Genomic DNA, 13,383 nt, shown 5'->3' with positions numbered 1-13,383 from the left:
GTGTATCCTAGTGCTATATGTTCTGCACATACACTGCTTTATTGGCCACACAAAGCAAAAGCTTTGAAAAAGCCACAGGAGAATTCACTTTAATTAACTTTTCTCTGCCTTGATTACAGGAAAGCCTGATTATGAGTCACAAAAGATTCACTCTAGTCACTCCTTGATAATACAAACTTGAAACAAGTCATCTGTGACCTCAAGTGACCACCTTGAAAAATATTCACAAATTCCCTCCCATTGGCTAAGCAGCATGGTACTCAGATTGTAGGCAAACAACAAACTAGATGGTTAGATGGGATAAATGAATATTATATTCAAATTACAACAATCTGGCAACTGAAATTTTTTTTAAAAAAATCTGTAGTTACAGAGATATTAACTCAAATTTATCATTCCTCTTAACTCCCTAAGCATTCTATCCATACCTCTGTTACGCATCTTTGTCCATCTACTTTGAATTGTAAGAATATATATACCTGTTTTAGCTCCCTTACTAGACTGTGGTCTTCCCAAGAATAGGATCCATACACGTCACCACGTAACGCTATAAGGAAACTTTTGAAAACTGGAATCTAGCCAGCACTCAGATAGTCAAGCCCCCAGTACTGTATGTACCCAGAGAGATGTCTTTTTTCCAGCTTACACAAAGAGGACTTTTTTTGTTGTTGTTAACTTATAACCCTCTCAGTGTCCAGCACGAGGGGAAACAGTTCAAAATTATTTTCCCTGAGGAGTCCTTCTTAAAGTTTTCATTCCTACTAATCCTAAAATGGATTCTGTTGATTTACATTTCTGTGAATTTAGTTAACATTGTGTATATCAGAGTGAAATCTAGATTTGTTTCCATTATCATCTCCAAAACCCAGAAAGTGTTTCTAGAGCTGTTTGCCACATCACACAGGTTCTATTTTATGTACAACAATAACAATCAGTACTTATTAATTCGGGTGCCATGTTGATGAAAGAGGAGAAAAGGCCTTACCTGCAAACATGGAACCATGTCACAACACAGCTGTAGTATCTGTTGTTCCAGCACTGATGGTTGTTCTTTGTCACAAGGGACCCGGGGTTTAAGTAAGACTTTGAGCAGAGTTAATCGGAGTTTAGCATATTCTTGTAACTGGGATGGTTCACAATATAGATACCATAGAAATGGCGCCATAATTTGGATACATGAAACTTCAGACCTGAAAGTAAGTCATGTAATGTAGAAGCCATCACTGAATTACACAGAGTACCAATCAGGCAAGTGTCAAGCATCAACTTAGGGTTCATGATATGTCATAAACTATGATACCATTGAGCGTACCTTTTTTATCACGACTCTTCTATTCTACCATGACCCACCTAAACTCATGCCAAACAGCTGTTTCTACACTGGGGAGAATGACTTAATACCTGGAGCCTATGAGCCTGATGCCCAGGACTAAGAGGGTCTACTTGCACACTTAGCTTCTACGTCTCTAGGACCAGTCTTTGGTGAACATCAGAATCATCTGAGAACCTTTTGAGAATTTCAGACATCAGGATCCATTTTTCCAAGAGTATAATACAAGCGTGCAGTTTTGGAAAAGCTTGACAGCTAAGGTCCTAAGTAAAACACAAAACAAAACTCATGCAGACATCCAAGAAGATGATCAACAGTTAATGTTTACTTGTCAACTTGTCAGCACTTAAGGTGTGCATGTTACTACACTTGGTGTCTTTAAATTCAATCAATCTTTACCTCAACCCTATGAAATAAAAATATTATTATCCCATTATGCAGACACAAAAACTGAGGCAGACAGAAGTGAAATAATTTGCCAAGTCCTCCTAAGTTTTTCCCACTCAAAGGAGGAAGAATTTACAAATCTTTCATGTCTATTTAGATTATAATACATCCCTATAACTCCAAGTCCAAAGTCACTAAAATGCCAGAATGACCTTTCAGACATAAAAATTTGATCATGTCATTAATCACCTTGACAGAGTTTATGCTTAACATAAAGTATTCACAAACCCTTCATAATTTGACCTCTATCTTTCCAATTTCATTTCTTCTTCCTCTCCACTCTTCGCTGAACTACACTAAATTTCATTCTGATCCTCAGTCAAGTCATCTGGGTTTTCTTCTCACCTGCTGTTACATTTATCTGTAATACTCTCCCCTTTCCCCTTTTCCTGTTCCCTCCTCTGCCTAATTTCTAGCATCTTTCAGTTCTCCCCGTTAAAATGACTTCCTGAGGGCCTTCCCTGACACACAGCCTTGGTCAAGTCCCCATTGTGTGCTTGCACAGGATAATGACTTTATTGTCATTATTTATTTATATCTCCATCCCCTGCTAGACCATCAGTCAATAAGGGCATGAATCATGGGTTTCTGTTCAATGCTGTATTACCAATAAGCATACACACTAGGCCCTCAGAGATGCTCAATCTTTAAACTAATTGATTCATTTACACTGTCACACAGTAGTTTTATAATTAGCATTCATTGATTAAACATCATGATTTTATTTTAACATTTTTCATATTTATTATAAATAAGTTATTATTAGATAAGATAGAAAGATGAAACAGGCATTATCTATCTTTAAGAAGCATGTAGTCTAACAGAGATGATCAGCTCTGTTCCTGGACTAGAGAATACAAAGTGAAAAAGGTGCTGAAAGAAAGGTATAGGTGCAATACTTAATGGAGGAAATGGTAGTTAAATCATGACTGATGACATTAATTTTATAATGCTATACATTCCACAGCAATGTGATTTCAAAACACCATCAACACTCACAAAAATTTAAAAGTTACCAAATTGATAAGATTTAACCTATTCATTCATTCATTTATTCTCTTGACAAAATTTACTGAGCCCCTACAGACATCTTCACTCTCCTATGTGCTAGAAACAAAATTAAACACTTGCTCTGACAGAGCTCACAATCTGGAGGAAGTTGCTTTTTTTTTTCCCTCATCAGCACCAATATTTACACAATCTATAAAAAAAAAAAAGGACTTGTGAGTTCATAATTATTAATGAAACATTAATAATTATCTTTATCACAATACCTACTTTAGGAAACTAAAAAAAGTTTCATAGATCAAGCAAAGAGATGCTGTATATATGGATTAGACTATGGAACAGAAAAGAGACTTAAAAAACATCGTTCCCCCATCTCTCTCCAATAATGTACTCCCCAAAGAATAAATACTAGCCAGGTGGGAAGCAACAGTTAGAACTGGACATGGAACAACAGACTGGTTCCACATAGGAAAAGGAGTACGTCAAGGCTGTATATTGTCACCCTGCTTATTTAACTTATGTGCAGAGTACATCATGAGAAACGCTGGGCTGGAGGAAGCACAAGCTGGAATCAAGATTGCTGGGAGAAATATCAATAACCTCAGATATGCAGATGTCACCACCCTTATGGCAGAAAGTGAAGAAGAACTAAAGAGCCTCTTGATGAAAGTGAAAGAGGAGAGTGAAAAAGTTGGCTTAAAGCTCAACATTCAGAAAACTAAGATCATGGTATCCGGTCCCATCACTTCATGGCAAACAGATGGGGAAACAGAGGAAACAGTACAGACTTTATTTTGGGGCTCCAAAATCACTGCAGATGGTGAGTGCAGCCATGAAATTAAAAGACACTTACTCCTTGGAAGAAAAGTTATGACCAACCTAGACAGCATATTAAAAACCAGAGACATTACTTTGCCAACAAAGGTCCATCTTTAAGGTTATGGTTTTTCCAGTGGGCATGTATGGATGTGAGAGTTGGACTACAAAGAAAGCTGAGTGCCAAAGAATTGATGCTTTTGAACTGTGGTTTTGGAGAAGACTCTTGAGAGTCCCTTGGACTGCAAGGAGATCCAACCAGTCCATCCTAAAGGAGATCAGTCCTGGGTGTTCATTGGAAGGACTGATGTTGAAGCTGAAACTCCAATACTTTGGCCACCTGATGCGAAGAGCTGACTCATTGGAAAAGACCCTGATGCAGGGAAAGATTGAAGGCGTGAGGAGAAGGGGACGACAGAGGATGAGATGGTTGGATGGCATCACCGACTCAATGGATATGAGTGTGAGTGAACTCCCGGAGTTGGTAATGGACAGAGAGACCTGGCGTGCTGTAGTCCATGGGGTTGCAAAGAGGTGGACACGACTGAACTAGATTGAACTGAGGTGTTAAGAACATCCATGAATAGCTTATCAGTTTTCTTCTACTTTGAGGTGCTAAAGGTGAAATGGAAGGTTCATGCAAAGAAAAGTATTTCCAAGGTGTTATTATTTGACACTAAAAGCATAATGTTGAGCTTTCCTAGGAAATATACTATCTAAAATCTCTATGCTTAATCTGTTCTGATTCTAGATTTTGCATTTCCTATGTGCTATCTGATGATATACTATCAATGCTGTAGAGTATGAAATCAACTGGTCTTAAGGAGAAAAGGAAAATAAAACAGATAACCTGAAATCCCAAAGTGACTAAGAATGTTTAAAAATGTAACCCATTGTGCATGTTTACACACAAGGTTTTCACATGTATGTTCAACAAGGAGGGAGAAATAGTGGGAAAAGACTTGGAATGAGGGTCAAAAGACTGAGGCTTAGGGCCCAACTCTGCCAACTGACTAGCCACGTGACCTTGAGCAAATCATTTATTGTTGCTCTCCTTAAAACTCCTGAAAAACTATGTGTTAGCCTAGTTAATCTTGAAAAAGCCAAGCCTAAACATCATGTGTGTTAGTTGCTCAGTCATGTCTGACTCTTTGCAACCCCATGGACTATAGCTCGCCAGGCTCCTCTGTCCATGGGATTCTCCAGGCAAGAATCCTGGAGTGGGTTGCCATTTCCTTCTCCAAAACACCATGACATCATTGTCAATTTACCCAATTCTTAGTTCTATAGAGATGAAGACTTAACATCAGTGGTCTTCTACAAATGAGTGCAGAACTTAACTAGAGAATCATGTCCCCAAAAATCTAGCATGAAGATACACTGCTATTTCAGGACATCTACATTCTATTAAAAATGAAACCAAACAGCTATTCTAACCAACAGTTCCTAAGACAGAAAGGTCTGGGATACTAGCTATCATCACAATATTTTGCCTCCTTCCTGTAGTTGTGAATCACCATTTATATTCTTACTAAATTACCAAATTTCCTTCATTATCTTCTAAATGTAAAAACTACTAATCTAACTCACTCTAAAATTAAATCTCAGGAAACTAACCGTCTGCTGAAAATGCAACCAGAATTATCAATTTCATCCTGCAAAAAATAGTCTCATGGTGCAAAAGTAGAAATGAGACAACTGAAATTTTTTGCAAAGAAATATAAAATTATTTAGAACTTCTAAAAAGCTCTAGATAGTATACTCTAACACCTCGAAATTCAAATGAAAGGATTAGATTAATAAAAGCTTATCAGTAAATAAATCAAAATCAATAAATAATCTTTTCTCCTTATGATCATCTGGACATTATCATTAGAAGAACTACTTCCAAATTCCAAAATAATACTCCTTTGTAGCGAAAACAACTATAATGTAATTTAATTATTTGCTAACTGGAGCATGGGACAAGTGAGATATTTATAAGGATTACCCTAAAAAGAAACTTCATAACAAATTTGGCACATAAGCAGCACGTTTTTTTATAAAATATCCCAATCTATTTAACAAGAGAAATTTCATTAAACAACTGCTTATAAATTTGTTAATTTTGCTTTCTGACATGGATAAACACAGATTTTTTTAGTAAATATTAATATCTTACCTTTGAAAATGCAGTCATGGGTCAGGGAAGAGAAGATGATAATGTTTAAGATATTTATTCAATTGTTACACAGATTTTTCTTACTGGCAGATGATTGTAAGGTACCCTATATCTCTTTAAAGCTTCTTCTGACAGTATATCCTGCCTGGAAATTCTATCTAAAACTGAAGTTAAAGACTCCAAAATGGAATTCTAATAAATAGTATCTATAGGACATTCTAAGACCTTCAAGAACAAGAGCACATGAATATATCGAGTGTGGGAAATGTAGCTCAGGCACTGGACTGCATGGTGCCACTGGACTGCATAGGTACTATCCTATCATGACCTTGTATAGGAGTACTAAGTAATAAGCAGTTAGATATATTTTAGGAGGCCCTTTACAACCCACTGCCTGGGCCCCACCAATCTGTGAGACTCCTGTGTACACATATATACACTGAACATCTGTAAGCACCTAAACTGTGCCAGGCATTGTTACATAAAGAATACTGAGACACAGTTCCTGCCCTCAAGAAAATTTCAGTTAATGGAGGATAATAATTGTAAGACAATGTAGTAAATATAATGATGTCAGAAATCACAACTGAAGTTATTAATTCAGCTTGTGGTAAGTAAACACTTCCTGGGAGAGACAATACCTAAAAAGAGATTTAAATAGAGAAAGTAATCAAGAAAGGGCTAGGGTACTAGTTAGAAAAGGAATGTGATGAGATTCAAGACAGTAAAGTAGAAATTAATAAGCAAAAGAAGAGGTAAGGGAATAGCACTTCTTCCTTTGTGGAACCAAAGCAAGTCAGTGTATTGCTGAATATGTAATTCATAAATCATGAGATAAAGATAAGAAAATAAAATTGGTGAAACAGATCATACACAGAGCCTAGTATATGACATAACAGATCTCATCCTGTAGCCCAGGGATTTTCCAACTATTCCAGAGACCAAACTATTGTTTTCTAAGAGAAAGCTGCTGTGAGATATCAACACATTATTAAAAACAAAACAAAACAAAACAGTGTATAAAAACAGAGCTGGGACTTCCTTGGCTGTCCAGTGGTTAAGACCTCACTTTCAAATGCAGGAGGTATGTGTTCAATCTCTAGTCAAAGTGCTAAGATCCCACATGCCTTATGGCCAAAACCCCAAAACATAAAACAGAGGCAGTATTGTTACAAATTCAATAAAGACTTTAAAAATGGTCCACATCAAAAAAACAAAAACAAAACTTAAAAAAAAAGGCTGAAGGGGTGTGAGGGTTTCCATGTTTAGCCTATACATTGCAAGTACAGTTTGAAAATCACAGTGATGGTGACTTAAGCTAGGGAATGATACAAAGATCTGCTCTCCTGATATGTCGCCCTGATGGATGGCTTAGAGAATGGCCTTGAGCAGGATGAGATGGAAGGCAGAGATGCCAGTTAAGAACAGGTGGCAACAGTCACAGCAAGAGATGACCACCTGAGCTAATGTCATGGTAACAGAATGGGAGAAAGCTTTGAGGCCCATCAGAAGGCAGAAGGCCTTGATGAAGCTAAACTAACTGCACATATGGTGGTCATCTGGTCCCAGTTGGCAATACTGCTTAATCCCAACTGGCACTGGTTTCTAATGGAGAGATTAACTCACTAATCAATTTCCAGCAGGAAGACCTGTCATCCATACGTACTATGTAGTAGCTTACTGAATATTTCCAATCAACTTTCCCAACTATCCAATGTTTAGCTTCTTTAACAGTAGCTATTCTCATAGTCAATATTTCAACAATCAATAAAACTGGTAGGATTTTTTTCTCTTAAAAAGAAAACAGAAAACTATATCCTTTTCTAAGACATTTCTGCAGGAGAAAACATTACAATCAAAGCAGCTTAAAAGAAAAACTCTAAAATTAGCATATACTATTCCATCTCCCTAATTTATTTTATATTACCTTTCAAGGCATTGCTGGAAAAAAGCTGTCAGCTGCTGCAAAATGACTGGCCAGCAATCAGGTCTGTGCTCAAGAACAGTGATCAAAGGCTGAGGATGGTTTCTGAAAAACACACAAAGTCACACTGGAAGCCGTCATTTCAGGATACACACTTTTAATATCCAAATATAGCAGGAGGAAAAACCACTGCCATCTAGAAGCTTTTTTCCAGGATTCATAATTCTCACAAAATCCTCAACTGCTGCATTTGTTGCAGACTTGGCTCATTAGAACTATTTTTTCTTTTATCTGTTTTCCAGAAAAAAGAACCCGAGTCTTAGAGACCCAAATTTGACAGCAGTCTCTGTTATCTAATAGCTCTATGACTTTGGCCAAGCTCCTCAATCCAGTAGCTCTCTCATTATACACTCCCCTTGATTCCCTCATTCTTGGAAATCTCCTCTTCCTGCTGATGAATCTCCTTCTAGACCTGAAAGATTCCATCTCCTCTAACACTGTCCCAACCTATAAGCACCAACTCTCTGTCTCTGCGGGGGCTTCACTGGTGGCTCAGCGGTGAAGAATACACCTGTAAAGCAGGCAACATGGGCTTGATCCCTGGGTCAGGAAGATCCCCTGGTAAAGGGGATGGCAACCCACTCCAGTATTCTTGTCTGGGAAATTCCATGGACAAAGAAGCCTGGCAGGCTACAGTCCACGGGGTCGCAAAGAGTCCGACACAAATGAGCAATTAAACAACAGCTCTGTCTCTGTTCCCGTTTACCCCCATTCTTCCCAATATATAGCTCTGTGTTCCCCCAATATACTTTAGGTAAGGAAGAAGAAGATATCTCTCCCATCTCAAATAACAAACTCTGCAAATTATAAATTCTGAAAATTTCTGTTCAACAAGGACAAATCCTTTTATCTGGGCTCCATCAATCAAGATACCAAAAAGACTATATAAAAGATCTGAAATGTGAAGGATTCTCAAATAATGCGGTTAAAAAAAGAAAAGGAAAAAAGACAAACAAATTATTCTTAGTACAAAAAATCTACTGGAAATTTTAAATTCATTAGCTCTTTAAACTATGAAGTACTATACAAAGAATTTTCAGTTATTAGTGACGTGGCTTTTTCCTCCAAGAAAAAAATTTTCAATTAAAAATGCTACTTATTTTTTGTTATGAAGTATAGCTGAAACTCCAATACTTTGGCCACCTGATGTGAAGAGCTGACTCATTGGAAAAGACCCTGATGCTGGGAAAGATTGAGGGCAGGAAAAGAAGGGGATGACAGAGGATGAGATGGTTGGATGGCATCACCGACTCGATGGACATGGGTTTGGGTGGACTCCGGGAGTTGGTGATGGACAGGGAGGCCTGGCGTGCTGCAGTTCATGGGGTCACAAAGAGTCAGACACGACTGAGCGACTGAACTGACTGACTGACTGATAGCTGGTTTACAATATTGTGTTAGTTTCAGGTGTACAAAAAATGATTCAGTTATACCTAGATACATATATACAAATTCTTTTTTATTCTTTTCCACTCTAGGTTATTATAAGATATTGAACATAGCTGCCCATGCTATCCAGTAAATCCTATTGTTTATCTATTACATATATAGTCATGTGCATCTGTTAATCCCATACTCCCAATTTATCCCTCCCCTATCCTTTCCTGTTTGGCAACCATAGCTTGTTTTCTACGTCTGTAAGAATATTTTTCTTTTTTAAATAAGTTCATTTGTACTATTTTTTAGATTTCAATATTTGTCTTTCTGACTTCATTTATATAATTATCTCTAGGTTGATCAATGTTGCTACAAATGGTATTATCTCATTCTTTTCTTATTCTGTTTTTAACTTTTTATTTTACATTGGAGAATAGCTTATTAAGAATATTTTGGTAATTTCAGGTGTACACTAAAGTGATTCAGTTTTATATATATATATATATATATGTGTATATATATATATACACACACATGTGTCTATTTTCTCAAATATTTTTAAAAAATTAAAAATGTTATTTGAAAAAAATTCACACCTTATAGATGCATGTATATTTTTTACATAAAAAGAATTATATGCATAATTTTAATTCAGTAATACAGCACTAGCAATGTTTAAAAAAAAAAGAAAGAAAAAGATCAGACATCAGTCACACTCAAATGATTTTTTAAAACTGCCTTCTTGGTGGTTCTCAAAACGTGATCGCCTTACCAGCAATATCAGCATCACCTGGGAACTTGTTAGAAATGAAAATAAATTCTCAGGCCTCAGCCAGACCTAATAAATAGCTCTCCTGACAATTCTGATGCACTGCTATAAAGCAGTGGTACTCAGCCCGGTTGTGAGTTAGATTCATCTGTGGAGCTCTTTTTAAAATACGAGTGCCCAGGCTTCAATTATATTGGGGTTGCTAGGAGTGGAGCCCATGCATCAGTAATTTTTAAAAATTCTTCTAGCAATTCTGATGTGTTGCCAGAGTTGAAAATTGGTACAAGTTAAAAACCACATAAGACAGAGGTTAGTAGTTGGAAAGTTTTCTGATTTTTTTTTTCTCTCTTAAACAGAAAACTATGGCAGATACATCACACTGAAACACTCACGTTAAACACCTCTCTGACACTACCACACAGTTTCTGGGTATTATAACACCATCTTTCTATTCTCTCCTCAACCTCACCTAATCTATCAGCCACTAACTTCAAATGCTGGCAGGCTCCTGTTTGTTAAAGCACAGGCTATTTCTGAGTGATCAGATTACTGCCATTGCTAAAGGATCTCTCCAAGCAACTCTTTATGCCAAAACTTAAAAATCCTATCAAAATCACATTGCCAAATTCCAGGCTCCTTGGCAGTTAATCCTATCTAGAATCTGCTCCTACTCTAGTTGTTACAGATATTAAGAAAATAAATGCTACAAATCCTAAAAGCCTCTCAGGTATGTCATATCATCCGAGCTTCTTAGATTACAAATTCAGTAGGTCATGTTCAAGCAAACATGAATGAAAAGGAAAGAACAGCAACTGTAATTAATGTTAGCTATGGGTTTTCCTTCTGACAAGCACCATATTGAAATGAGGAGCATCAGATATGACCACCCACTAGTCCTCCAGCTAGTGGTGGCATTTATGACTATTTAAGAAGAAAATCCAACAAGATACTACATAGTTTCTGAGTGATCATAAAACACTTAAGTGCTTTTCAATACTCTTCCCTTATGTCACCTCCTACCTCTTCCCACTTCTCACATTTCCTCCTCCAAAAAACTGTTAGGAATCTACCTCCTTTTCAGAGACTCGCGGACTTAGACAAAAACTATGGTTGCTGGGTGGAAGGAAGTGGGGAAGGAATAGTCAGGGAGTTTGGGATGGATATGTACACACTCCTACATTTAAAATGGATAACCAACATGTGGGTACAGTACAGGGAACTCTGTTCAATGTTATGTGGCAACCTGGATGGGACGGGAGTTGGGGTAAAATAGATACATACATATGTATGCTGAGTCCCTTTGATGTTCACCTGAAATTATCACAACATTGTTAACTGACTATATCTCAACAAAATTAAAAGGTTTTTTTTTAAAAAAATTTAATCTCTTTTTTAAAAACTATAAAGAATGTATCTCCTTTTAAAAACAGTTTTGTCCAAATTAAATCATATCAACAGAAGTAAAAGATAGTAATTTAAATTAGATTAGAAATGATGCATATATTAGCAAACTCTATCATACTTTATTAATAGCTTCTACTTTACTGGAATTGTGGGACCCATTGTAACTTTGTTGTATGACTAACTTTGTTGGAGGCTTGTTCTGCTAGCTTTTGGGTTCAGCAAATTCTGTTCAGTATCTCAGACTTAAACTCTAAAGACGACATTATATAGAATATAGAATAGGGATTATCCAAATTAATTACTGACCTGTGTTGCTGTTTAGTCACTAAGTAGTGTCTAACTCTTTTGTAACACCAAGGACTGTAGTTTGCCAGGCTCCTCAGTCCATGAGATTTCCCAGGCAAGAATACTAGAGTGAGTTGCCATTTCCTCCTCCAGGGGATCTCCCCAGCTCAGGGATCAAACCCCGTCTCATGCATTGGCAGGCAGATTCTGTACCTCTGAGCCACCAGGGAAGCCCAATTACTGACTTAGACATCTGGAAAATTAATTTTTCCAGAGAATTGATTATGTCAGATCCAAGTGAAAATTTGTAGGAATAATATACAATATTGATTCCAAGAAATTTAAAACCTTGACAGAGAAAGGAAGTCCAAATTAAGAACACTGAATATTATTGCTGATTAACATTGATTGCCATTATACTATTTCAACTTGGTACAACTAAGCTAAAATCAATTATAATTGCCAAAATTTTGTTTTAATACTTCAAATGTAATGAAGAAAAGAGCTACATTTTCCCTTGTGAATCACTACAATGGCATGTGAATGCACATATAAAATAATATATAAAGCTTTATGCTTTGTAGAATGGACATAGTTTTTAATTCAATCTACTTTATTGTGCAGTTGCCATACATGAAGTTTTCTCAGTCTGGCTCTACGGACATTTGGAGTCAGATAATTCTTTGACATAGGGGTTGTTCAATATACCATGGGATATTCAGCAGCATTCCTGGCCTCTACCCACTAGATGCTAAGAGCGTTCAGTCTAGTTACATGACAATCAAAAATGTCTCTAGACATTACCAATGTCCCCTGGGGTCACAACTGCCCCTGGTTAAGAACCACTGAACTAAGTAAAATGGCAAGCACTGTGCAAAGTACAAAACTAACTCAAACATGGTACTAGCCCTGAGCTAGTCAAAAAGACAATGATTCTACTGTTATCCTTCTTTAAAAGCAATTAATCAACCATGTCCAAAATTTTAAGATTCTTATGGAAATACAGTCATCCAATAATAACATTAGGTGCACAAAGGTAATGGTACAGTAGAAAATAGAAGACTTAGAATGGAAAGCAAATGTACAATTATTCCTTGCAAAAAACAGAAACATGTTCCAAAATAAACAAACAGTATTAAATATTATGCATGCTAATCTGGGTATGATAGAAAATTGTGTTAATTTCCTATTTAAAATATTATAATTAGCACATTTTAAGTGCCCTAAGGCTAAGTATAGTTCACTCTTCATATAGTCAAGGATTTATTCTTAAATTTATAGATTATTCAAGATTTTTCTTTCCTTTCTTTTCACTGCTTATTAGCCATTCCACTTCTTCCAAGTACCTCTGAGAAAGGTCAAGGTAAATCTACAGTTCAAACTTTACTCGTCATTAGAAGCACTGTTGAGGAATTAAAAAATGTGATACAAAAGAACATCAAAACAAACCCTGGGTTATGCCTTAAAATGTCAATTATCCCCCAAACTGGTAGTCAAGTCATAAAGAGTAAGTTGACTACAACACTTTATTCAAAATGATAGATAGGTTGAACATACAATCAACCTGATCACTTGTAAAGCTAACAGTGGCAGACAATAAGCTCTATACAATTTTGAAAAGCAAACACAAATGTGGGGCACTGAAGTCATTATTTACATAAGCTGTGCCTACACAGCATCATCCAAATCATTTACTGTTAAATGCTGCCACATCCACGTCTCAGAAACAAAAACTAGAAATGGAGAGGTGATGTGAAATAGTGGAGGGAAAACACTGAATTGAAGAAAAGAATTAAGAGTTC

The 13,383-nt window shown here is 36.6% G+C and overlaps 1 protein-coding gene across 5 annotated transcripts in view; it reads right to left on the bottom strand.

Annotated features, from left to right (window-relative positions):
* FOCAD (focadhesin) overlaps positions 1-13,383 on the bottom strand; it is a 288,623-nt gene that overhangs the window by 210,659 nt on the left and 64,581 nt on the right. For 4 of the 5 annotated variants that reach the window (XM_043487388.1, XM_043487389.1, XM_043487386.1 and 1 more), the window contains exons 6-7: positions 7,690-7,791; positions 986-1,190 (exon numbers count right to left, since the gene is read on the bottom strand). In XM_043487388.1, the coding sequence (XP_043343323.1) occupies positions 986-1,190; positions 7,690-7,791 (307 nt within the window). The remainder of the gene's footprint in view (positions 1-985; positions 1,191-7,689; positions 7,792-13,383) is intronic. The other variant, XM_043487390.1, reaches the window with a different exon arrangement.

This window comes from Cervus canadensis, chromosome 14, assembly GCF_019320065.1.
Source record: "Cervus canadensis isolate Bull #8, Minnesota chromosome 14, ASM1932006v1, whole genome shotgun sequence".
NCBI lineage: Eukaryota > Metazoa > Chordata > Mammalia > Artiodactyla > Cervidae > Cervus > Cervus canadensis.
The sequence above is the reverse complement of the archived record's forward strand: the minus strand, read 5'-3'. Positions and strand labels throughout refer to the sequence as shown.